The 27,916-nt window shown below is 34.5% G+C and overlaps 1 protein-coding gene across 4 annotated transcripts in view; it reads left to right on the top strand.

Annotated features, from left to right (window-relative positions):
- The window catches only part of KCNT2 (potassium sodium-activated channel subfamily T member 2), a 131,810-nt gene that overhangs the window by 84,138 nt on the left and 19,756 nt on the right, over window positions 1-27,916 (top strand). For 2 of the 4 annotated variants that reach the window (XM_065072334.1, XM_065072336.1), the window contains exons 14-24: window positions 2,455-2,563; window positions 9,220-9,328; window positions 11,830-11,886; window positions 13,049-13,198; window positions 14,280-14,509; window positions 15,225-15,441; window positions 16,587-16,692; window positions 16,967-17,139; window positions 19,149-19,220; window positions 22,336-22,470; window positions 27,534-27,645. In XM_065072334.1, the coding sequence (XP_064928406.1) occupies window positions 2,455-2,563; window positions 9,220-9,328; window positions 11,830-11,886; window positions 13,049-13,198; window positions 14,280-14,509; window positions 15,225-15,441; window positions 16,587-16,692; window positions 16,967-17,139; window positions 19,149-19,220; window positions 22,336-22,470; window positions 27,534-27,645 (1,470 nt within the window). The remainder of the gene's footprint in view (window positions 1-2,454; window positions 2,564-9,219; window positions 9,329-11,829; window positions 11,887-13,048; window positions 13,199-14,279; window positions 14,510-15,224; window positions 15,442-16,586; window positions 16,693-16,966; window positions 17,140-19,148; window positions 19,221-22,335; window positions 22,471-27,533; window positions 27,646-27,916) is intronic. The other 2 variants (XM_065072337.1, XM_065072335.1) reach the window with 2 other exon arrangements.

Here is a 27,916-nt window from a genome sequence, read left to right as displayed (position 1 = left end):
GTTGCTTGAATCCTTTTAATAAGCCTTCTTCATTCTTATTTTTAACAATTCTTGCAGGCTTTTTAGACTAAATAATTTATTACAAAATCTAAGAAAATATGGAAGAGTAAACTTTGTCTGAAATGTACAACAAAAACTGTATTTATTGCCTCAGTTTTGGTTTACCATGGTAAATGTAATCTTAGCCCATAAATGTGGTATTTGAGAATGAAGAAAAAAATCATCTAAATGTCACTGAATATAAACTATATTTCTATGCATGTGGCATACAAGAAACAGCCTTTTCTCACTACTTTTGCAAGCCAAGGTGGTCTGTGAATGATTGCTATGGAAGGGAAGGGAGGATACTAGTAATATCAAACCTTATACAGTGAAGCCACACCATCACTGCAAGTGACTCTGAATGTGTTTCCCTGGCACCTTCTGCTTAAAAAGTTTAGGTAACATCTTCAACAACACAGGCTTTTAAAATCTGTCCCAAATCCACTCCCAAACCCTTTATTTCTCCTTTAGTATATCCGTATGACCACCATCCATCCCATTAGCCAGCCATTTGCTACTTCTAAAGTGTGCTGGCATTTCAGTCATTTAAAATCAAACAGCAAGAAACCCTAAATACAAAAAAAAAAACCCAAACAAAACAAACACACAAACCAAAACCAAGGAGGTTAAGTTGCTATAGAAAAATTGAAGAAAAAGTGACTGCATACAAGGAAAACTTATAGCAGGGTACTTCCAAGTTCTGAAATCTCCTGAAGGGGCACAGCAGTTCTATACCTATGAAACTGTTAATAAGAAAAATATGAAATAATGTATTTTGCCGTCCTTAAAAGATCTTCCTCTTATGACTCCATTCTAGTATTTATAGTAGAATAATTACTTGCTAACATCTCAGTTGACATTAAAATATTGTGGTTTGAAAATGTCAATTACACTCTGTTCCAGGCAGAGAATTTTCCCTTGTGTTCATGAGTCTGATTTTCTTATTGCTGATGCTGCAAACATAATGAATCATTCTTTATATTTTATCTTTTAATGCCACCAATTTCATGACTAGGCAAGGCATTTCAGCCCCAAAATTGCTTCCTGTGTGCAGCTCTCAAATATTCCTTTTTTAGTTCTGAAATAAATTAAACCTGATGGCTGATACACTGAAATTAGCCATATTTCATGAAATTCAATATATGAATGTCTTATCACATACTTTGCTTTTATGGGATAACAAAATTAATCCTGTGGTTAACTCACTCTTGAGAAGTTGCAACAAGTACCAAACCTAACAGGCTGGGAAATCTGCTGGAATCCTTTGGTCAATAGCTGGGTAAAATCTGGTGTTGGTTATGTAAATATTTTAGTTGAACAAACATGTAAATCTGCTTTTAATTGAGTTTATATTTTTTTTTAGAATTATCCACAATTTTAAACTCTTAATCTGTGATGTCCTCATGTTATTTAAATTCTGAGTCTCTTTGGACATATCTAATGCATCATTCTTGATTAATTAGACATGACTTGTCACTACCATCTAAGCTTTCACATAATTCTTCCACATCCAAATGCCACCCCCTCCAAACTATATGATGCTCAACACGTGCAGAAAGGTAGGGGAGAGGCAAAGTACCTTATTGGTAAAACATTTCTAGGACCAAACCCTCTGTTCTGCATTCCAACAAATAGAATATATTATACTAGGATCTTAGGATAATGGAGGAAGGAAGGAAGTTCAGGAGGTTTCTGTTCTGCCAGGGGTCAGTTATCATCACAGACCATGTTGCCCAAGGTTTTATCTAGGCTGATGTGAAGGGTCCGAGGATGGAGACAGCACAGCCTTTCTGCACATCCCATTCCACTGCCTGCCTGTCTCTTTTCAACTGACGTCCATTGTCTCTTGTATTCCAACTGTGCATCACTGTGCAGAGCCTGGCTCCATCTGCTCAATACCCATCCCACAGGTACTGGGGGTGGCTGTCAGACCTCCTGAAGCCCTCTGTTCTGTAGGCTGAATTAGCTCCATTCCCTCAGCCTCTCTTCACAGGGCCTCTGCTTATGTCCCTGACCATCTCAGTGGCCCTCTGCTGAACTCAGTCCATGTGTCTTTGCTCTGCTGAGGGCCTGAAAACTGAATGCAGTGTCTAGATACAGTCTGAGTGGAGGATAATCACTGCCCTCCATCTACTCTCTGTGCTCCTGTTAAAACAGCCCACAATGCTGTCAGCCTCTGCCACTAGGGTATGCTGCCAGCCCATTGTCTGTGACTGTGTATATATATTTATGTATTTAAATATATGTAATATACATAATACTTATATAACATGTATGTAAACATCCACACTAGCTGGTGTTATAGAGTCTTAAAATGAGTTTTCTTCAGGAGTCAGTCTGATAAGAGGTTTTTTCCTAATATAACATGGTTGTTTCTATTTCATTGTCATCATCTCATACTCTTCATTCTAGGATCATCAAACCATTCTGAGAGCATGGGCAGTTAAAGACTTTGCTCCAAATTGTCCTTTGTATGTCCAAATACTGAAACCTGAGAATAAATTCCACATCAAGTTTGCAGGTAAGTGTGAGATTTCAGCCATTTGAAACACTTCTTAGTACTTGGCAATTTGTTTCATAGGCACTAGCAACGTGAGATTCCCTAGGCATTTTTACTGGTTATAAGCAGATTAAGAGTGCAGTATTTAAAAATAATATGGGTTGTATATATCCTAACAGTATTAAAATGCCATGTTTTACATTAAGGTCTTATTTAAAAGCACTTTTAAGGATTATTACTCTTTTATATTACATAATATACAGAGTAGAATGATTTTATATATAACAGATTGTGAATCCTTAATTATATAGATCCAGGGAGGTTTCCAGCTTGCTATATTTGTGTCTTTAAATCACTTCTGTCTACTGAAACATAGTGTTACAAAGGGGTATTTGAGAAGATCTGCTCAGAAAAGGCCAAATTTATCCAACGAACAACTGAAAGAAAAATAAATCTTCCCATTGGATTTTTTTTCTAAGTGGTATGAAAAACATTTTTTTAATTACTTTCAAATATTTTTGAAAGAGACATATAATTTAATTCTATTTCCAATAAAATGCATATCTTAGAAACTATGACATGAATGCAAAATGATATTAAGAAATAAAAAAAATTCCTCTCTTTTAAGAAGAGATTACCAGCTTTAATTTGACAAACTACTTCTCTGCACCATGTGGGTAGGTCTCTCTATATAAATACACATATACCTATTTACATACAGACATATATATGCTCATGTGCAAAACCACGCAAATATTTTTATATTGAACTAATTTTGCCTGTCTTTGGAAAAATACCTCTGAAGTAGAAGCAAAGCTTTCCTTTTCAACTGTAATTTTGAAAATTCAGTTTTCTTGAAGGGTTTCTAAGGAAGAAAAGATTGCTGATTCCTACAAAATTCAAAAAAAACTCTATGGAAAAATATTAGTTCCCTCCATCATCCCAGAATGTGATGAAAAAGTAAATTCCAGTGCAGAACAATTCCAGAGCAACAGTTAAAGCTGTAATTTTAAAAGCTACTGAATTTACCACTAGGTTGGAAAGAAGGAAAAAAGCATCAATAGCAGTTCTGAAGTCATAAAAGTGTAATCTCAAACTATGAGATGGCACAGCAGGGAATAAGACTCATGCTGTGACAAAAATGATAGTGCTTTTTCATCTCCCCCTTGAAAGCACACAGCACAAACATAATCTCTTCTCCCTTGCCATGGCCACTTTTCTTCATCCTAACTGTGTTAATTTGTTGTTCCTGATTGTATTTTTAAGAGAATTTCATTATTCTTAATGACTTGTCTCTGTAGAAGCTAGGCATACAAAACAGGTATTTTTTTTATATCTGTTCTGTCTCAGATTGAGAATCCAGGCCATTTTTTTTTTTTTAAAAAGCAAATGACAACAAAACAACAAAACTTCATTTGTAATATTTCCTTCAACTAAGCTTAACCAATCTGGTATCTTAGTGCCTTCCTTCATGTTCTGTAGTTCATTTTTCAGGGGCTTGAATAGACCTTGTATATTCTGTGCGTCATTAGCTGTCTCTAATATTAACTACAGTAGTATTGTATTGAAGTCTAAATATTTATATAGCACTTTACATCCCCAAAGAATTTCACGTGGATCACCGAGATCACTGCATCCATTTCCACACACACTGCACAGCAGCAAAAGCAGAGAATTACAAGCTTTCCTTCAAGATTAGTGTAGTCTTATTCATATGAAGCACAGGAAATTTTTAATGCAGTTTTAAATTCGGTAAGGTTATGAACATGGTATAAACACCACGACAGGATGCTTACCTACTGCAAATAGTTAGGCCACTGATAGAGTCATGGGAACATTTGTTTGCATACTTTTTCCAACAAGGACTCTACTTTGGTTATTAAATCTCATCCAACTCTTCTTCATTCTGAAATACTTACCCAGTGGGGGCTGCAGACTATAGCCCTGTCCAGACTGCTTACGAATAAAATTTGTCATAACCATGTGGAAGATTTTTCTAAGTGCTTTTCCTGTTATGATTCAGGGCTGCTTTATTACTGCCTTGATGCAAAAGCTTCTTTTAAATTTTATATTTCTTTAAAAAATGACTCCTTTCTTCTGGAGGTTTCCCAAAACAATATTGTGCATTTTTATGAACCTGAAATACTCAGTAATAGGTTTTTAGGTTTAGAGAATATAACTGTCAAAAAGAAAGTTTCTGAATTTAGGAAAAAAAAAACAAAACAAAGAGTTCCGGATAGCCCTCCTAACAAAAGTTTAACTTTCAACTATATTGAAAATTTATAAAGCACTAGAAGCCCAGTTTCTCAGCAGCTTTACATTAGGGTGACCAGTCATCCTAGATTGCATGAGATGGTCCTGAAATTGAGACCCTGACTGCATTTCCCCATAGAATATCATCCTGAAGATTTTCTGCCCAGGGCTTCAGAAACGTGATACAGGACAAGTAATTTATTCCCATCTTGTAGACAAAACTTTTACATTCTTCCACTCTTTAATGAGAGTACAAGAACTTATTCTTGTCATCACAGCAAGAGAACAGAGCCAAGTGGCACTGGGCAATATGGCCTGTCAGAAAGGAATGTTTCCTGCCTTTTCACCTGATGCCAGACACGCACCCTTGCATCTTTTGTTTTCTCATGTATTTTTTACAGTGTAGTTTAGGTGCTTTGTTTAAAATGGTAACGTAAGCCTATATTAGTACAGTGGAAATATCTCTTTGTGCTTGAAAATGATTATTCAGTGGAATGTTCAAAGCACAGGGCATAAGTATTTGTCCCAGCAAACTCCTTTTCAAGTTCAGGGTGTGAACACTATAAATATACAGTCACTGCAACATGACAGTTACCAGATGGGCAAGGAAACACAGTATCACCATTGTTAACCATCTTAAGTCTTCAGCTGAAGTGCTTTGATAATTCCTTAGTAATTTACAAGATACAAATGCCTTGACATGCCCTTTTTTTTTTTTTTTTTAGTAACACTGCATTTTCCTTCACTGGCGGTTACATACCGTTTTCTTAATCTTCCTGCTTTCCCTTCAAACACATGGGGCTACAAAAGGCCATGTACCCTTAATACATGCATCTGGCCTTGCATTTCAGCACAAACATGAAATAAAGTGGAAATTGCCCACAGCAGAACAATATTTTTATGCAACTCAGGAACTGGAGTAAATTGCCTGTTTTCTGAGTTGAACTTCTGTATATTAGCTAGAAAATAAATTAATCACCTTTAGCTAGAATATTCGTAACTTATGTGCAATCACAATTTCAGGGGCTGGGGATACATTTTGACATTCTCTATTTATTCAAAATGTGTCAATGAATTAGCACAGATTGGCGAAGTCTGACGTTAAACCTTCAGTAGCTTATTTAAAAGGAACATAGTCCAGATTCACCAAAATGGATATTGAATGCATCTGATGATTATCCAATTACAGAGATAATGGAGATAATGGACGGGCATTTTTCTCTATCTGGTCTGGTACTGACCATGTTAACATACCAAATTGATAAAAGTAAAGTTTCTCAGAATAACTGTGTCAGGTCTAGGACATTCTTGCCATATGGGTGATGCTGCAGGGATAAATCAGTATTTTGAGTATGTTTTATCTTCAAGAACATTACAGGAGTCAGAACTCACCACACTGCATTACTACATCTATTTGAGACAGACTTAGCAACAAATGTTCTGTCAAAATATATTTTCAACAGAAACTACAGCTTCTGGAAATTCTAGATGAAGTTTTTTTTTTAGTATAAATGCAATCAAACTACTTCTGTTTGGTAAACTGATTTGACATATTTAATATTTAATTCAAGATAAATTGCAGTTTCCTCTGCTGCTTCACTGCCACACTGAATGAATAATTCATTGATTATAGTACCCACTGACACAGGACCTGATGTTCCAGACTTGAGGAGTGGGAGGCCACCCAGCTGCCACCCTACTCACTTTAGAAGAGAAAGCACCAGATAAAATTCTGTATAACCCTCACTACAGCTCCACAATAAGTCCTGAATAAAACACAGTAATGTTATAGGCAAGCTATAATCTGTCACATAATTGAAGAAATGAGTTATTTTTGACCTGATCTGTGTCTAATACAAGAAATTAACTCCAGCCAAGAGGAGAAACTTACAGTACCTCATGTTTCAAAAGGCTAAAATATTTCTAATCACAGTAATTAGATCACTGAAGAATCTTTCACCTGATGTTCTCAAAGTACCTCTGAGAATTCAAAAGCTTCAAAACACTTCTGAAGTAAGTAGGATATTATTTTCATATAGCCATTTTACAGATGCATAAAAAGTAATGAAGGGCATAAGTAGCTCACATAAGGTCAAAGTCTACAATAATAGTGGAAATAGTCCTACAAGTCCCAGCTCTATGGCTCTTGATGTACAAACACTTGACAACACAATGTGAATCTCTTACACATGTGAGATCAAGATGGCTACTATAGGACAGCAATCTCTGCTGTCTGCTGTATTCTCTGTTAACATGATATTTTACCTAAAATCCATTCAAAAAGTCCACCATATTTGTTAGAGAGTATAGAACATATGGAGGATTTAAGTCTGAGCTATACTTTTGATTTGCATTGAGCCATCCATGATTTATTAATAGTCATTTATATATACTTAGGTTAGTATGTAGAATTTGGTGTAAGTATGAGATCTGACAGATCTGACAGATGACAGAATAATTCTCCTATATGTTTTTTCTTGCTCCTATTTTCAAAAGTATTATTTATAATATAACAACGTTCTAAACAAATAAGGGGACTTCATTTGGCAAAATTGTATACAAATTCAAAAATATGGAGAATTCTAATTCCTTCCATACCAGGAAGTCAGTATTCACTTTCATAAATCTTTGCCATCTGACTAATGGTAATCGTATGCAAATATTCTATCCAAGCAGTAGACTACATCCTACTCTCTCAAAAATCTCTAGTTTAAAATTCAAATAGGTTTATTAATGCCAAAACCACATTTCTGACTGAAATGTTTTCTGCAGGAATTATTTAATTGCTCTAACTGAAATATATTTAGGGAAGGAAAAATCTCATTTTGTTCTATATTTGACAGTGTCTTTATAGAACTAAATTCAGACCTTGATCTTCAGAAAGTGAGAGAACGAATTTCTCCTTTCAGCAGTGAATGATTCTGATGCTGAAAAGCCTCTAGAAATTTCAAAAGAAGGAATATAAAGTATGACCTTCTGTTTTCAGCAAGTGGCATGCTTAGAGCTATGTTAATAATACAAATTCTAACTAGAATGTAGCTCAGTAAGAGAGGTAACGTGGTTCTAGGGATTTCAATGATACATTAGTGCAACTAGAACTAGAGATACGTTCACATCTAGGTGGGGAGATTATTTGCTTACTTTCACTCAGCAATGGCTTATGTTTTGATCATCAGCTGCACTACTTGTATTATTCTTTCTCATCAGAAGCAAATTCTCTTCCCATTGAAAGTAATGTAGACTGAATCAAATGAAAGTAATGTAGACTGAAGAAAAAAAATTACTTATTGTGCAATAAATGCCTTCATGACCTTAGGAAAAAACTTCTTTACTTCAGGTTTCTATACTGACAAGAAGGTTAAATTGTAAATTTTGTGCTTATCCTTTCTTATATCTAGTTTAATACTGTCAGGTTATGTGTATTACATTAAAGAGTAATTTCTATTTCCTTTTCATGTCCTTACCAACACTGGAGACCATTAAACGCTGATCTGAGTTTTAAGCGCTAGTCATCCAAGTTGAATAACAATTCCTACAATACTGAAAGTATGTGCGGAAGATCTGGCAGTTTTAAGTACAAGCCAATATAGAGGACTAGATGTAAAGCCCCTGTTGCTTTCTCTTCTCACTTCCTCTCCCTTAAATTCAATTTTAAGACAAAAAAATAGGTATGTCTATAGTGCTGCTCCATCACGGCAACTACTAATGTGCAGACAAGGACTAGAGTAAAAATAATACAAAATTGTAATAAAACGGAAAAGGGAAAAAAACCACTCCCCTTGCCCAGATTGCAAGGAGGCAGCAGCTGTTAGCGGTTCCTGAGGGCATATTAGCCAAAACTGCATCACACACTGAAGTGCAGTGCAGAATCCCAGAGCCACTGCCAAATAGCTGGTCTGCAAGCCAGTTCAGCCTGTGTCATTGATCAGCACCCCAGCATTGCAGTATCCTAGGTAGGCTATTTCCTGAACACAAATTATGTCTCTGTACAATGTGTCTTGTCTCTATACCAGTTCCTGCAAAACTGAAGAAGGTGGAACAACAAAAACAAACAAACTGCAGAAGGTGATATAAACTAGACCACCCTACATGGCTTATTCATACAAATAGTACAGCAAGAGAGTGGAAGTGGGATTCACAGAGCCATTGCATACTCTCCAGGTGTAGCTGCAGGACAGAAAGTATGAACTGGGTGCAAAATTACTCATACAATCTGAGACTGCACAGATGGGGCAAATCATGAACAGCTGCTCTCCAGGTTCAAGTAGAAGATGAAGATCTGGAAGCAAATTTTGATTGTCTCCATCTTCATCATTTCCCTAGACAAAGAAAAGAAATTATAGTTTTGTTCAATGGAAAATATTTTTATAAACCAATTTATGCACACACATATATATATATATATATATTTACTTTTTTTACAGATCACGTTGTGTGTGAAGAGGAATTCAAATATGCGATGCTAGCTCTAAATTGTATATGCCCAGCTACCTCTACATTAATCACACTGCTGGTTCATACATCTAGGGGACAGTAAGTACATACTACTGTTAAAAAACAAATGCACAAAAAAGGAAAAACAAAACAAACAAACAAACAAAACCCCACAACAACACAAAAAACCCCTCATAAAATTATAGCTGATATTCTTTGGAAAATAGCTTACCCTGGACTCCCAGACAACTACGGTTTCTGAAAAGAAATTGGAACTCTCTGCCTGATAAAAATAGCAAGAAGTTTTACTTAAGATATTATAACTTCAAGGAGAAACACCCCAAAAATATTTAGACATTTGTTGCATGCTGTTGTGCCACTTCCACAAAAGAAGATATGAAACAATCGTATTTCCATTTCAGTAGATTAAATTGTGGATCTATCACACAGTTCTATGTAAGAACACCAACAAGACCCAAGAACACCTATTTTAATATGTTAATTTGAAGGTCTATTTTTGTACACATATAAATATTCCCATATATTGAGCTCAGGAAATGCTTTTCTGATAACTTATAAAATATTATTTGCTATTCAGTGCCTGTACGTTAAGAGGCAAGCAAACATACACGTGAAGAGGTGTTTTTTAAAATAACCACACTGCTGGAAGGGATATGGAATTATGGTGTCTCTACAGACTGCATTAGTTACAGCTGAACTTCTCTACATTTACCAAAATAATTTTACCACATCTAGAATGTCTCTGTTATGATATGTTCTTGGAATAATAAGGTATTCTTATTAAAATGTTGTGGGCAGAGAGAGGCATTAAAGAATAAACATCCAAATATAAATATATCCTTTAGAACCAGAATGTGTACATATAAACTGCACAAGAATACATTTGAGAGTTTAGTAAAAATCCATACCTTTTTCAAGTAATCATGGACCCAGTAATATATTGATATTCACAAGCAGAGTTATTTAACTTTCTATATGGCATTTGTAGTATTCCCTTGTGCCCAGGATGGGTAAAACTGAAATTATTGCTAGAACTTTTACTACCAAGAACAACAAAAGTCAAGATGATTTTAATGGCACTATCTGTACTGGAATTTGTGAATAACATGACAACAAAATACTGTTTTTCCTTACCTCCCAAGAACCATGGTGAAATACATTCTTCATCTGCCTAGCTGTCATTATCTGACATGCACTCAGTACAGAGCCTTTTTTAGTTATTTCATATACATACATAAAACAAGAGTAGTACTCTTAACAGCTAGCAGAGAATTTTCTGTCAGCACAAAACCATTTCTACAGATTCCCAGCTATGAGGCAAAGTAACTATAGTAGAATTCAAAAGCAATTGTTTTGCAATTAGAATTAATTGATGTGGTCAGGGTTGTTAAAGTAACTGATTTCTTGTCTGGTCATTGTATACTAGGAGCAAATTTTATTTATTTTTCTGCACAAATAGTTGTCAGCATTACTTTGGATCCTTACAGAAACTTACAAGCTTTCTATATAAATACAGAAAAACTGGAAAAGTGAAAATGACTAGTCGTCATTCTTCTACTTCAGTCAGCACTCATCAGAGCATTTAATCTCAGATGGGCTGCAAAATACTGAAAAATGGCAAACTTTGGACATCTGAGAGCATGTGTATTAACACTGAACAAAATGGTTGAAGAGGTATGACTGTTTTTTAAAACCACACTATTATCTGTGGAAGTTTAAAACAGACACATTGGACAAAAAAAACCCCTTCAAAACTATTCCAGATTTCAGCAGTCTTGACCTTCACAGTGCTAAAAAATAAAACACTCAAAATTCAAGTATTTCTCTACCAAAATATCACTTTCTAAGCTTTCAAATTTAATATTTTTACTACTTGGTTTCATTTTTGCTAAAAAGTTACATAATTCCTAAACTGGTAATGTTTTTTCCCCTTTTTATTCCTTACAACTTTTAAAAATCCCTTGGAAATGCTGGAATATGTTAAAAAAGTCTAATTTAATGTGACCTTAATTTTTCATTGTTTTGTACAAGTACACAGATCTGTTCAATGTATTATAAAATTAACCAAGTCTCACATTCAAAATCAGGAAGTGAGGACAAAGGTATCTTTGAATGATAATACATTAAAGAGTAAACTAAAAGAAACACATGTATGTAAGTTAGAAACGCCCTATCTTCTGGTATTGATTTGTGAGGAGACTAGGGAAAATGTTCATTTTCTAAGCAACTTTGGCCAGATCAGCTTGCTATTAAAATTAAGGAGAAGTTTGCTGCTGTTTATGTGGTCTGGCTTTAGACTTCAATGCTGCTCTTCAGAATAAACAAACTAGATGTAAAGAATCCCATTGTCTTCTCAGCTGTTTGTGGAATTCAAAACCTCAGTCTGTAAGACACCAAAATTCTACTTTGAGTCTTATTTCTAATCTTATTATTGATCTAAACTGTTAACCTCAACATTTATCTTTAAATGTTACCTAATTATCTAATTTAGTAATAGAGCTTTAATAGGGTTTGTATTACGACACAGAATAGTGGAAGAAAATGGCCTTTCTGACTTGAACTTAATGTGATCTTTACAGAGCAGCCCCATGGGAAGCTTTTAGACAACTAACTGGAACCAAGCAGACTTTAAACAGGTGAACATTTCTTTTTTTGGGGGGAGGGGGATAAAAGATGGAAAAAATTCCCTTCAATCACATTTCTACTTCCGCTATTCTACATCTAGTGCACTGTTTGTTAACAGTGTTGCAATAAAAATGGTTTACTTATTTCCATCTTGAAGCAAAATGTTTCTACACTGAGAATGGAGAACCGTAAATTGAAGAAAACCAGACATTGTGTTAAGATATTGAAAATGTATAAATGAGCACAAAGGAATGTGTCCTGATATCTTGATATCTTAGCCCCAAGTGGCAAAACACCCAGAACATTTGTCAGTTTTATGAACTATCTGCGTGTATATATATATATATATATATACATATATATATATATATATATGTATATATGCATGTGTTATATCCAGAAGAACTCATACAGACAGAACCTTGTTTCCAGATGAAACTTAATAAAGTAAGAAGTTCACAGAAGCCCCAAGTCTTCAAGTTTTGGTGTTAGCTGAAGTTTGGAACATTTCCACTAATAGTCCATTTAAATAAAGAATGTTAGATGAGTATAGTAAAGGATTATATGCCTAATATAGTTCAAGTAATAATCTATTTTCTTGCACTAAAGAAGGTATATACTTGTTATATATACAAGGCACAGTAACTGAAAACATCCACAGGGTAAATGCTGAAGATAACTGATAAGCAAATGCAGAAAAAGTCTTTCTTACAGACAAAGTGACCTAGACCAATTGGGTCTTTCCTACATAAATTATTTTGATGATTCGTTACCTATCTTCAAATGGGAACCAGAAAATCTGCCGTGGAGCATCTGAAGAGACTACCTGTATGAACAGAAGGAGCATGCTGTTGGTTTCACCCGTCATCTTTAAATTGCAATGAATCTACTTATTATGATGTGAATTTAAAGTAATTCTGCCATATCTCTCCTGATATTAAAGTACATAATCTTATATGCTGAATACTTAGCAGAAAAATGCTCTTTAATTCATTAAAATAATCTCTGTACTTACAGTGTTACCAAGCTTTGATCTCATGTATTTATTTCAGATTAGCCTGTGGGACCTTTCTAACAGACATTTGTAGTTTCTATTGCCATGAAATACCATTATGATTAATAAGAATTTTACATTAAGTTTTAAATTATTCTCTTTATCTGTACATGTTTCAGAGAGAGTCAGCAATCACCAGAACAGTGGCAGAAAATGTATGGCAGATGCTCTGGTAATGAAGTGTATCATATTAACCTGGAAGAAAGTACTTTTTTTGCTGAGTATGAAGGGAAAAGCTTCACATATGCTTCTTTCCATGCACACAAAAAGTATGTTTGTTTTCCTGTCAACAATTAAATGTTCAAATAAATAATTATTTGTTTTGCCTGCAGTGTAGCTCTGCATTCAAAGGTGCAATATTACACATTACTCTGCTTCTGGGTTTATTAATAAATACATTAATAATTAATAAGTAATAATAAATATCTGGCCAGCTCAGTTTGAGAGAATAGAATATGAAGGATATGTAGGATAAACCTGATAACCAGAGAGATTATATGAGAATACCAGTCCATTTCCTTGTCCAAAACAACCTACAAAAGGGTGGCTGGGAGGGCATCAGTGTATTTTTTTTTAATTTAGGAGTCAGCTGCAAATCTGACCACTTTTGTAGCATGTTCATTTTATGCAAAATTTTCAATTTAGAGGTGGTACATGCTATATTCCGGTGATGGTTCAAATTAAAACCGTGTTTTTCTGTTAGATATAACGCATCTTCTTTAGGTTCCAGATCATGCAATCACTTATTCAGTGCTGCTCTGCAAGGTGAAAATAGAAATGGAACACAAATAATGTATAGTTGTGTCTACTTAACAAAATGAATATATATATATATATATATATAAAACTCTGAAAACTGAGTTTATTCTCATAATAAATGAGAGAAAGATTTTTTTGCTTTAATTCCTTATTTTTCTGTCACTAATCAAACACATTTCTAGGAGTGAATTGCAAAAATGAATTCTGAAAATGGTTTCAATTACATATGAATAATGGAACAAGTTAACATGATGAATACTTTTTCATATTATATGTCCATTCTTCTACTAATATTTTCCCAGAAGGGAGTATTCATCTGTCAGAAAAAAAAAAATCAAGAGCATTAGAGGAATATCATGGAGATTAAGAAAAATGCTGGATTCAAGTGCCTAGGGATTCATAAGCTCATGGAAGTATTTGATCAGAAGTGGCCTTTTGGGAGATCACATTTTTCAAACATATTTGTCGTCCAAAAATTGGCAAATGTTAATAATCTGCAAAACATATACTGGAGGTTCATTTTTGACAGTGGTGATTCTGGTATATACAGGACTATGCAAAATGAACCATGCCTTTCCTTTTCTAATTAAGGTTTGGAGTCTGTCTGATTGGTGTTAGAAAGGAAGATAACAAAAACATTTTGCTGAATCCAGGTCCTCGATATATCATGAGTTCTACAGATATATGCTTTTATATAAATATCACCAAAGAAGAGAATTCTGCTTTTAAGAAGCAAGAAAATAACAGAAAAAACCATGAATCAAAATTAAGTTATCATGGAGCTTCTAGATTACCCGTACACAGTATAATAGCCAGCATGGGTAAGTAAAAAAAAAAACAAACCAGCAAACCAACCACCCTGCTCACAATATATTCTCATTCAATTAATAGTGCATTTTAAAGCTTTTAACATTGTATTAAAAAAAAAAAAATTATAATTTAAATGAATACAGAAGAAATTATAATATTATGCAGAAAGAAAAGATACTAAACACTTGCCCTCATGTTTAAAAAACAGACATAACCCTCCCTCCCCCAAACCAATGGAATTTGGTTATGTTTTTCTTTTACTTGACAATATGGAGTTGAACTGCTTAAGCCTGTCGTATAAAAAAACTCATCATAAAATGTATGCAAGGCAAAAAACCTGGAAAAATCACATGGGCAATCTCTTTGTCGTTCATAACTGGTAATTTGTAATAAGTTTTCAAAAGCTTCTTTAATTAAAAATTGCCCTTGCTTAATAAAAAATGTACAGGTTGTTGATGCATCTAAGTATGAATTAAATATATAAGGTGTGATTTTAAAAAGGTAGCTAACAAGAAAATATAAATTACTGGTCAAAAGAAGTGCTACTTTGCAGGAAAATGCTTCCTCAGGTTTAAATATTTGTTACATTTTAATGTAATAAATGCAATCAATGTAGTATTGCTTTCAGTCTTTGGCCGCATAGCCAGGTAGTCCCCAATAAAAATGAGAATCTCATTCTAAGGATTTGACAACCACACTGAGAAAATGCTTTCAACGCTACTTCAGGAACAGTGGCTATCGATTTGCAAGACACCGGCTGCCGGACATCCAGTGGACCTACGCTGGCTCTTCCTTCTGAGGGAAGTAAAGAGGGCAGACGGCCCAGTATAGCGCCTGTTTTGGAGGTGGCAGATGCGTCCTCCCTTCAGACATGTGACCTGCTGAGTGACCAGTCAGAAGATGAAACTACTCCATCAGATGATGAAGCCTCTGCAGGCTTTGAGTACGTATATTAAATATAAAATAAACCACATAATTTGAAAAGCTACTACTATATAAATAGCATGAATAATTTTTTTACATACAGATCAATGCAAGCATGAATCATTTTTAATAGCATTTTTATGACCTGTTTTTTCTTACACTCCATAAAGACAGGCACCAAGTAATTTGTAAACACATAAGTACTTCTGTCCTGAGAATGCACTGATAATCAGATTATTCAACGGGCTAGGTGAACACTGGGGATGAGTGTCTGACTTCAAAATGTAGGAATGGTAAACAAACCCAACCAATCTCAGCGCCCCCCACCAACAGTATGAAACAAAAGTATTAGATGCGATTTAAAATGCTTGTTAGCATGTTACTGAAAGTAATGATGCATTACTCAGACAAAACCAAAAGATTCAATTCTGTAACTGCCATGCACATAAGCAATTATGTTTATTTGGATTACTGACAGCGATGTTAAAACTGAAATACACAATTAAGCCAGTGGCTCACCTACCAGTTTCCCATCTCCAACAGTGGCAAGCATGAGATGCCCCAGGGAAGATCATAAAGCTCCAATAACAAGTCATCTTAAATCTGCAGACTGAAATACCAGGATTTAAAAGGCCTCTTATTAAAAACTAATGGCAATTAGAAAGACCGTCTCATCAGCAAGAGGATTTGACGTTTAAAATTTATTCCAGCCATGCTGGAAGTATGTTACTAGAGCAAGAAGGTAGTGATCGCACTCATTCTTGCTAAGTGTTTGAAAGATGGAGAAGGAAGAGAGGAAGTTCCACAGGTATTTCTGTTTTCTTTCCTTCCTTCGAAGTTTCCAGTACACACGTTCAAAGCAGTAGGACAGCACACTGTGATACGTGAGCTCATTTCCAAACATGTCTATATGAAAAAACCCAAGCAAAATTCCTTTAGTTCACAAAAGCAAGATAGCTCTCAGTAAATCATATCAAATTCGTTGAAACAACAAAATATATTCCCTCAGTCCTTACTAAACATAGTTCATTTCACGTACTTAACTCTGCTAGTCTACAGAAAACTGCAAACCTTAGACATAGGTATAAACGTCACATAAAGTAGTTATATAGTCAACTGTGTTTCAGTGATTTGCTATACTGAAAAATGTTTGTTCTGTTCTAGGTATGCCAAAGGCTATCCTCCTTACTCTCCATATATTGGAAGCTCTCCCACATTTTGTCATCTTCTGCATGAAAAAGTACCCTTCTGTTGTCTAAGGCTAGATAAGGTACAGGGAGTTTCTGTTGGATAAAACTGCATTCTCATTTGTCTCTTGCATCTGAACAGAGTTAAATTCTGGTTTCTGCTGAGAAATGAGGTTTGTTCAGCACTTGCTAAGCTGCAATACTTTCTTGTCCTTGTCATCACCAAACATTTGTTTATGTCTAATCGGGTCTATATCAGGTAATCTGATACAATTTTCTGTTTCTAAGGGTAAAAGCCTTTCATATCACAGCTAAATCATTCATATTCTCAGAATTTGTTTCTTATTTTGATTTTAGGGATGCCAACATAACTACTATGAAGACGCCAAAGCCTATGGATTCAAAAATAAATTGATTATAGTTGCAGCAGAAACTGCTGGAAATGGCTTATATAATTTTATTGTTCCACTCAGAGCCTATTATCGACCAAAGAAAGAATTAAATCCCATTGTATTACTCCTGGATAACCCGTAAGTATTTCTTTTGTTTGTGTCTGATACGTTTTAAACTCATTTTACCATTATTCCAATAAATGATCACTCTTCACATAGCCAGCTTAAAATCAAAAACATTATGGCACATTTATCTTTGAGAAAAGTTGATGACACTGTCATATAGAAATTTGACTTTTTACTGACTGCAAATGGCCATAGTGAATTTAAATGTCTTTATTCTTCATGGCCAGTGTTTCAGCTAAGTGTTTCTTAAATATACACAAACTTATGTGAATGTTACTGCTAAAATTAAATAACTTCATCAACACTGTAAAAAGCAAACTGTGTAACAGTTTTATAGCAACATGACAGCACTTCAGACAACAGTAACCTACTTAATACAAGGCATTTAGTGGTCTGGACCAGTTAGGTATATTTTTAATAATTTTAGATACTGAAGTAATCAGTTCTTTAAGTCAGTAGGACACCCCCCACACACACATTTTATCTACAATTATATAAATTCATGGAAGAAAATTATAACCTGCAATGTTGTTGTTACTACCGTATCTGTCTAGAGATCACTGAAATTCTTAGCCTTTCTTACATTTGCTGTTAGACATTAAAGACAAATTCTTCCCTGGCAAGATTGATTCATTTATAATCTGACTATGAATGAAAGATCTTTTTTTTTTTTGTCGCAACACTTTGGTACTGCTCAAGTACTTAAAATCACAGTTTGGAAGACAAAATAATTGAGATTATCCATATACATAAAATCAGATCAAATTATAACTCAAAGAAATGGCAGCAGCAGAAATTTCTTACAGGTTCCAACTCCATGCTGACACTTCCCATTGCATATGTATGTTCTCGTTGAAGTGATATATTATACAAAGGCCTGCTGTGAAGTGTCCCACTTTTGCCTCAGACAGCTCTTTAGTGAAGCTGTATACACCTGCGTTTGCAAAACAGAAGCTTTTTAAAGTACATATGACACAAAGTGAATCATACAGATTACTAAAAGCCTAAATTGGGTTTAAGGATTTCCGAGTTGTGATTTTTTTTTTAAGATTCCAAATGTGAGCACACAGCGTCCTCTAGTGCTTATTCTCTTTTGCAGCTTAGTGCCTGAGTTTACATACTTCATGCTGTTGTGACATTTTATGGCTAAAACCACTTTTTGTTAGCATAAAGTAAAAGCTATGGTTGCTAATTAAACTAATACCCTTAGTGTTGTATCTCTCTATGCAACATTTGCAATGAGTCCTCTAAAAGGCAAGAATTCATGGGATGACAGAAGCCACCTAAAAAGCCAGTGTGCTTTTCATCCATGCACGAGGTGGAATTCAGGCTGCAATTCAAGTCAATTAGAATTTTGTAATTTACTTCATTGGACGAATGAAATCAGCCACCTTCAATTAAATTCTCTGTGCTTTGTTGTTATATTCGATTTTCTCTATTTATCAAGACAATTTATTACAGTATGCTTATTCCATTATCTACACATCTCATGTTTTAAGATTTTTGATGTTTCTTGGTATATAAGAATAAACACAGTAAAATTTATTATTAAAAAAACAATGCAATAAAATACAGTTAAGGTTTCATCTAAGATTGTCTCATTGACTTGAATGGAGGTCTTAGTACAAAATATAAATAATGATTGGGTTTCCACATTTTAATTAAAAATTCTCACTACTTATTTCATGTATTCCTAACTCATAGATTGGAGTATAAGTTGGTAGTGTGTCTTTGACATCAGTCATTCATCCTTGTATTTGAAATTGTACTGTGCCATAAAATTTCTGATTTAAGAAGTGCACTTATTAACATAAGCATGGTAAATCTGATCATTCTTTATGATCACAGCAAACTGTTGATTCACAGCTTTCTGAATCCTATTTCCTGTTTAAAGTGGTATTATACTACCAAATTTTAAAATAGTTTGTTTTGTTTTAAGCTACCAGTTTATCAAAATGTTTTAGAAAAGATACTGCTGTTGTGATACTGTGTTTCATTTTGTAATCCCATCTGCTGCTTAGGCCAGATATGCATTTTCTGGATGCAATCTGTTGGTTTCCAATGGTTTACTACATGGTGGGCTCTATCGACAAGTAGGTGAAATAACTGTTAGAAAATTTAACATTGTAGTGCTCAGTGGTTTGTTGTGTGTATTGTCATTGCATGTTTAAGTGTCTTCTATTTGGAGATGATCTTTTTGCATGCATGGTTTGTGTCTGTGTGCTATAATTTGGGATTTCAAATTTACGACTTATGAAGGATATAATTAGTCAAAAGTATGTCAGAGAGCACACATTAATATCTTCAAAAACTATAAGATTAGCACTTATTTAGATGCATCAACGTGTTTCTACAAATTGTGAGACTATAGCTCTGATTCTAGTGTCATTCTGTACTTAGTTGTAATTTGTTTTGATTTACTGACTAGTGTTTTGTAAAGATGGCTACAGAATGCAGACAGTACTGACAGTCTTGAATGTGTCCAACAGTCTTCATCTTCCACTGCTTAATATATCACCTACTCCTACATTTCTGTCTTCACCTCTGCTAATATATATTTGCATATCTAGGTTTAGCAACATAAATTTAATGTGAAAATCCGGCAGAAACAAGAGAAGAGCAATGACTCATTGACATTTTAGTAAATCTCCTGTGTGTAGAGCATCAGTTTAAAAAAGAAAATTATTTGCTTCACTACGTAACTAATTTTGAGCTGGGGCTACAAACCCATAATACTAATTTCCTGGGTAGAAATAAAATAATTTATTTCCTGCCCTGAATTAAAATAATCCAGTTTCTCAGTGGGAATTCTGGAGATTGAATGTTTTTCTATCTCAAGCTGTTGTAACAAGGGCTTTGAAACTTCTTATAATAGTGGTACAGTGACTTAAATATTTACCTTGTTGATATCACAGTCACTGTGAGATTTGCCAAGCATCTAGAGAAATGTTTTTCAACTGCTACATTTCTTCCTCTAAGCCAAAAAATTTGTCTCAGGTTGTTACGACCTATTACTTCTGTAACTCTTAATTCCACAACAATTATAAAAAGAATTCATACCAGCAGAATAATTGCATTGACTCAAAGTGTCCGAAATAATTAATACCTCAAAAATGTTAACCTGTTTTTATTAACATGGAAAAATAAGCTTTAATTTAATATACTGAGTTTATTTGAAAAAGCAAGCCACTACATCCCTCCCTAAAGATGTTCTTTTGTTTTTAGAACTGAGTGCATTAAAAAACCAAAAGAAGTATATAGTCTTTGAAATAAGTGATAATACAGAATTGTACACTTTACAGTAATGCTAGCATGAACTTCTGTATCTTTTCTGACAATGCAATTGCTTTAACTCCTGGTGCAATAACTAATTATATTTTGTAGTTTGTTGTTTTGGGTTTTTGTTTTGGTTTGTTTTTTTGTTGTTTGTTTGTTGGGGTTTTTTTGACATCTCTTTTCATCAATAACAAGACTTTAAAAAATATTATAAAATATCATATTATTCCCTGTGTTTTCCTAAACATGTTTTTAAATCCTACAATTAGTAGAAGTTGATCATCTTTAGTTAAGAACTGCAATTTAAAATATACAAATTTTCCTTTCTTATTTGAGAGGTATAGAATACGTTCCCAAACTGTGACCTACTACCTTTTAAGTGTCTAAGATATTTGATATTTGAGAAAAACACCAAAGGAATTCCTCTCATTTACCATTCTGTTTTGTTAGAAGAGGATGGTCTGCAGAAAAATAGCTTTACCAAAATTCGTAGCTGGGATGAAGTTCATAAAAATATGTCATCAAGCAGTAGAAATGTGTTCTACAGTCTTCAGGTAAAAATGATGAGAGATCTGTAACTGAACAGATTTCCCAACTGTGTAGAAATCTATTTAGTACTAAGAAAGCTATAGCTAGAGTTACCTGAAAACACAAATCAGTTGAATGTAACTGGTAAAATTAGAATAACTGTTGAGTTTATGAAAGTTTGAAATGCAGAACATCTGGATATTTCAGAATATGCTGCTACTTTCAGGGATCGACTCAAAGAGAAAAAGCAGACATACTCAATTATAGGTCAGAATTCTACTTGTACACTGAAGTTGTTAATATAGCCCATATAAAATACAGCCTTTCTGGTTTTGTAGTCAACCACTGATAATACTGCACAGATTCAAAAATAATTACATTATGCATTTGTTTTGGAAGAATATGTATAAGGTGTAAAGTAAATACCATTAATTTTTAGAGTTTTCCTTATCCAAAATTTCAAAAAGAATTTATAATAGGTTGCATAACCGTAGGAACCTAAGAAGATAATTGCTGAAAGAAAAACTGTATCAGGACAATTAAAAATTAATTAATATTACAGATTGCCAAATGAGAATCAATTATAATGACAAAACAGCTTTTCACCTTAGAAAGTAAACAGAATGATGCAAAACATTTAGTTTCCCTTGGAAATAATGAATTTCACATTACTAGGTTCCCAGCAGTCTTTATCATTACAGAAAAGTGTTTTCTAAACTTTTTAAAAAGTGCTTGGTTCCTGGGGAAAATATTATTGTTAAAACAACAAACATGCTTCATTTTGGAAACAAAGCTATAATTGGAAGTGTAACTCAGTGGTCTGTGAGTACTTTCTATGGTCAGGCTTCACAGCAAGTTTTGCCCAGCAGAGTGCAGAGTTTTACTGACGTACAGCTGCTCCTAAAAACCTCATGACAACCCTCCAATTCACAGATCAACCTAAAAGAGGAATGTATTAAATGTTCTTGCAGAACCTTTATTAGCCTTTTGAAACCAAAATATAATTTTGGGAAAGAGCAACTCAAAGCATTTATTTCAGGCCTTTTATTGCCAAAATGAACTGCAATGAAGCAAGTTGCTGCAGCATGTAAGCACATGCTGTCTTCCCAAGTAACTTTTAAAGGCTTATTTTTAAAAGTTGAAATAAATTTATCATTTTAGCAAAAGGAGAGGGACTGTAACAACCTACTGCATTCTGTATGACTTCAAGGAAAATAATAATTCATATTCTATTCTATCAATTAATTGAGATGTTATGCTTGATATAGATTTGAACTTATGTACATGGAGATGAAGGGAACCAGCAACTCAGCCTGTGATCAGCAAATTCCAACCATTCCTAATCATTTAAGTGTTCCATATTTAAGTTGTTTGTTTCTTTCTCCCCCTTTCTCTTCACAAAAGCCTAGATGACTTATTAAGATGTGGGGTCACCTTTGCAGCTAATATGGTGGTGGTGGACAAAGAAAGTACAATGAGTGCTGAGGAAGACTACATGGCGGATGCAAAGACTATTGTAAATGTTCAAACACTCTTTAGGTAAGGCATTTTGGCAATCTATCTATACCTCTTCATTAATTGTGAAATACTTGATGCCTTTTGTACTCAGATATAATTTTTTTTCCTTTCTTCTATTTAAGCTTTCTCTTATATGGATTTGTGTTTTACATGGGCAAACCTTTTCCCACCCTGCTGAGCAGTACACTCAGAGTATTGAGGTATTCTCCTGAAAGCTCAGATTAAATTCTGTGCATCCCACAACTGGGTGATCATTTTAAAAGTCAGCTGTGAGGTTTGCAGGAAGGAAAATAAAATTACTCTTGAAGACTTAGCACCAAAGATAGCTGAGAAAATATATTTTTCCTCACTGCAGCAGTCTTTCACAGTAATGACAAAGGCAGAATGAAAAGCAGATCCTTCTAAAAGGTAAGGAATGCATCACTATGAAGTTAGTAGTAAGTGTTCACATTTTGAATATTTAGTTTTGAACAAAAATGAGGTAAAAACCTCACATGTATGCAACATTACATATGACAACAACATACTATCAATAAGAGTCATGAAGGAATAACTGAATACAGAGTGAAAAAAATGGTCAGTTTAGCAAAGAGGACAATGAGGCAGTGCTGTGATGAGGAGCTTAACTGAGATTTCCTGTTATTTTGGGAACCTCTCCTGATTAAACCCTCACTTTGTGTTAAAAGCCTCACTTGCGTTTTGGTACTTGTTCCAACAAATACTAAAAGATACATGTCTGTTTAAACTGAAAAGTTCTTACTTAAAAACCAAACCAAAACACAAAAAAACCCCAGACACACTATACAGTCACGTATGAAATGCCTCCCTGATTTGGGGCTTAAGCCTCATGCTTTCCTTTGTTCATCCCATTAAGAACTGGACAAAACGAGTTCCTTCCCTAGGGGATGCAGTATTATTCAGCATTGCTGACCTTTTCTGTGTCAAAAGCTTTCCACATGAGACCAGAGAGAGGTGCATAGTATATGTCTTCTGAATCTGTGTTTCAGAAAGCTCAACTTATTAAAATTTTATTTCAAGGAAGAGATTTTCTTTTTCTAATGCAACCACATGAGAATGCAGTTAAATGCTTTTAGCATTTCTGAATGTGCTCAAAAGAAGGAAAACCTATCTTACATGAGAAACTTTAGATCTGTCTTTTTCTAACTCTGAGTTTTTGAATTTGTACCTAATACTAACACAGGTATGTGTGTGTTTCATAATCACACCTAAATTTAATTTAGAAACAATAATGGAATGGGCTAGAGTATCTCACTGAGGTTGTGACATACCTCAGTTTTTCAGAAATGTATTTTACTCCCAGATATAAAACAGAAAGATTAGCTGAATAATAAAACTTACAAAGCACCAGTTGATTTTTCCTGTAGTTGTGTTCTATGTCGTAAAAGCTACTAAACAAAAAAACCCAAATCAAACAAACAAAAATCATAGCAGTACACTATGTACTATAGGTATCCAACTACAACTTAGCATATAATCATTCCGTTGTCTAGCACAATGCTTACAACTAGATGGCAGCTTTAACTCAAGTATTAACTATATGTCTGGTTCAGTATAATTTTAAGACTGCATTATACTTTTTACAAATATCAAAAGAATTCTGAATAAATAATCTTGGTTCGCCACTTAACAGAAAACTTTGTGAACTTTCACGGGTAGTGTATTTTATATTTTTTTCTATTTTTTCCCTAGAACACATACAATAATTTCACTGCATTTTTATCTTATCTAAAAGTTGTAGAAATAAGTAAGCTTTGGGAAGAGGCATAAGGTAGAGGCATTTACCTGTTCTACACAATAAACTACATTCATTGCACTAAGGTAAATATGTTTAAAGATTTTTTTGTTACTTAATAATAGCTAATAATATCAGAAACTAATGAGAAAGGGGTGGGACATAGTGGGGAACAACAGCATTTAACACAAACCATAGCGTTAAAGGATTTTAAACCACTGGTGTTTTGCTAATATATACTGTTCTCGAATACACATCAATGAAGAAGATTCCACTTAAGTCACACCAAGTGAAATCAGAAGATACAGGGTAACCTAAACCTCATTGATTTGATTGACGCAGATCATCAAGGGTTGTGGACAAGCCCGAGGAGGTGATCTAAGCGTGCTGCAGTACTGTCTGGCCTCGCTTAGCAATTCTCATATACCTGCTCTGGCATTATTTCCTGATTACATAAATTAGTAATCTTGCTTTACCAGAAGAGTTGCCCCCCCACACACACTTTAAGGATAGATGCATTGTTTATAATGACAGGGTTATTATACCTTTAAGGCTAGAAACTGTGCCATACCAATTAGAACTGTGACACACAACTAGCTTATCTGACTTAATTACAGTTAAAAGGAGTAAAGAAGTGTGACTCAAATGATCACACTGACTAAGAAAGGAAATCTTTAATCCTTTGGATGGGAAAGAACAAGGAGAAATTACTGGTTTTGGACTGTGTCCTAGCCATGCTTTTCAGTTTTTAATATGAAAGCCAACCATTGAGTGCCTTTTGACAGTTGTGAGTCCACTTTAGCAAAAGAGTGGGTTCCATCAGGTACTAATTCTGTACTAGAAGGAGTGTTTGTATTTACTCTCGCCTTCTGTTAATTAATGGGTTTAAATGCTGGTGTTTGGGAGGCCCTGTTTTTAAGTTTTGATGAGCTTACGTCTTGAAGGCTGTGTTTCAAGTACTTCAAGAAGCCCTTTGACAGCAGCACACCTAACAAGTCAATAGTTTGGCTGCTATCTAGCAGTCAGCAGCAACATATAGATAAATCAAATGGGGTGTTGTGAAGGCATAACATTGTTTTCTTAGTTTATCCTTTTTGGTTCAGGAAAGAACTAAATGTACACTTTGCTTGTCTGATTCCCAAATACCAGTTCAGCAGCAACCCAAGTCTTCCTTCCATCAGGCTGATTACAGCTTCTTCTACCCCATCCAGTCCTCTTTTACCAGAGTGGGATAGAAAAGAGGGATCTTTGCACAGGAGTAGCCTGCTCTGGTGCTGAAAGCTTGTGGGCAGTGTGCCTTACACCCAGGGCAAGAAGCAATCTGGCCCTGACTGCCGTGAACTCATTTTCCCTAATCCTGCCAAAAGGCACTCAAAGTAAAATATGAATTTTACCAATACCGTGTTTGAAACTGATTTCCTAATATAAATCGGTTTTCATATCTTGCTGATAAACTAAACCCATTTTTAACAGAAACCTAGTAACCTGCATTTTTTTCTGAAAGTTGTGTATATTTTATCATCAGATCAGCTTATAATTTCCTGTTGCTCTTAGTTCTGCATGTTATATTGTTAGTCTCCAAACATGAATGCCTGTCCCTTAGTACAGCAATACAAGAAAATTTCCAGCTAGTAGAAGCTTAAGCAATTATATGATACAGAATTAATGCAGAGGAAAGTTATTCTCCTTCCTCAGAACTTTAACACATTTGTTAAGCTACTTAGTAAGTACAAGTTCATACCTGCAAGTGTGATATTATCAGGGTTTTTTTCAATTTACATGAGCACTTCACAGATTTTTATAACAGCATAAAAGTGAAGACATACCACAGTTGTATCTCAAGGGTGTGGTTATCATGTATTTAATCAATATGTGTAGACTCAATTCCCTAGGGGCTTAATCTTTAGCAGGACGTAAGTAGACTTTGTATAACAATACCGCACCGCTCAGTTTGTATCAAATTCTGACTGCAAGAGCTAAAAAGGTGTGGAAATTCCCAAGCATGCACAATGCCTTTCAAACTACAGTGCACACAAATGGTCATTGTTAAGTGATTCACATTCTCAGCCAGTTTGCCAAGTCCATTTTTCCTTATATGATCTCATGGGGACAAGATAACTGCTAACATAAGGATGGCTGGCATTACTACCATCATATGATCAGAACATGTTTGGGATTGTGTGATCATTACCAGTCTACCTTTGGACATCAACACACCTAGGAAACTATTGCAATAAGATGACACTAACACTTACTGACAGATAGTTTTTACATACGTTTCCTCACATTTAGGCTCTGCTTGAATTGTCATTTCAGTGACGTTCCTCCCTACAAAAATGAGGGAAAAAGACTAAAGACTTGCAAAAAGGTACATTGCATTCCATTTGACGCTAACTTACTAAATTCAGCTTTCAAGAAAACCACTTTAATTTTTATCTCAATTAAACAGAAGGCTCATTAATGATATAATTAGTACTACAATTATTTCTTGTCACATGTAGATAAGTACTTTCAGGATCTGCGGAACAGACTACAAATGCACATCTCATTTTCTGATACTGATCTGTAGAGAAAATAAATAATCTGAGTTCTATTTCACATTGTTTAATATTTATTATCATAAACTATAAATTTCTTTCCAGTTCTTGTTGCCCTGAGGGATGGGGAGCGGCTCATTAGTCTCCTTCATGAAAATCTATGTAATTCAGCCAGATCAGTGTTAAACTTTCTTCACTCTTTTATTGTTATTGGAAGCCTTGATTAGTGTTAACTTATACATGTTTTGTATATGTAAATATTTAAAAGTGACAATGTAAGCATACATAAGCACAGATTTTCTCAGCAATTTAAATTGCTGAACTCTCAAGAAGTATCAATTTTCATCTGTATTGATCAGTCTGTGGACATAGAGCATAAAAACAGAAGTCAGAAAAAAAAATGGAAAGAGTACATGATAATAAAAATATTTTCTAATAAAATAGTAGTTTACACACACCAGATACCAAGTGCAGGCTATATAGTTTTGCATTTTTTGTTGTTTGCATTTGTCATTTTAGAAGTTATTCAATAAAATCTCTGGTAACGAAATTAAGTGGTTCCTTTCTAGCATTAAAATATTTTATAAGCTCAACCTTTGAATGTATGTTTGCTTCTTTGTGATAGTTTCCTCTGCTATTATACCAGCATTTCTTTATGCCAAAAACCACCACAGGTTTCAGGCACTTCACTAAAAGCATGAACAAGAGCACAAGCTATATAGCATCATGTAGAGCCTCGTATTTGTGAATTTTTATAATCAGAGGTGTAACTGTTACATTCTTTTAAAATACAGGTTGTTCTCAAGCCTAAGCATTATCACAGAACTAACTCACCCAGCCAATATGAGATTCATGCAGTTCAGAGCCAAAGACTGCTATTCCCTTGCTCTATCCAAATTGGAAAAGGTAAGGAGATTTGCCTCCCCAACCCCCAATTTAAGTGTTATAATTTTAACACTTTCTGATTTTATAACAAGTGGAAATGGTGAAATAGTTCTATGGTTGCAGAGCTAATGTAAAAGATTATTTTTTCCGAATTAGAATGAATTTGATTTGCATTCCATCACTTCACAACATAATATTAATCCACCAACCCTCTGGACAGAGGTAGACACAGAATTTGCTCAAGGAAAATTGAATATTTTTGGATATCTGAATATTTAGAGAATATGGTTTC

This window comes from Columba livia, chromosome 8 (genome assembly GCF_036013475.1).
Source record: "Columba livia isolate bColLiv1 breed racing homer chromosome 8, bColLiv1.pat.W.v2, whole genome shotgun sequence".
Lineage (NCBI taxonomy): Eukaryota > Metazoa > Chordata > Aves > Columbiformes > Columbidae > Columba > Columba livia.
This window is presented reverse-complemented; position numbering and strand designations above follow the sequence as displayed.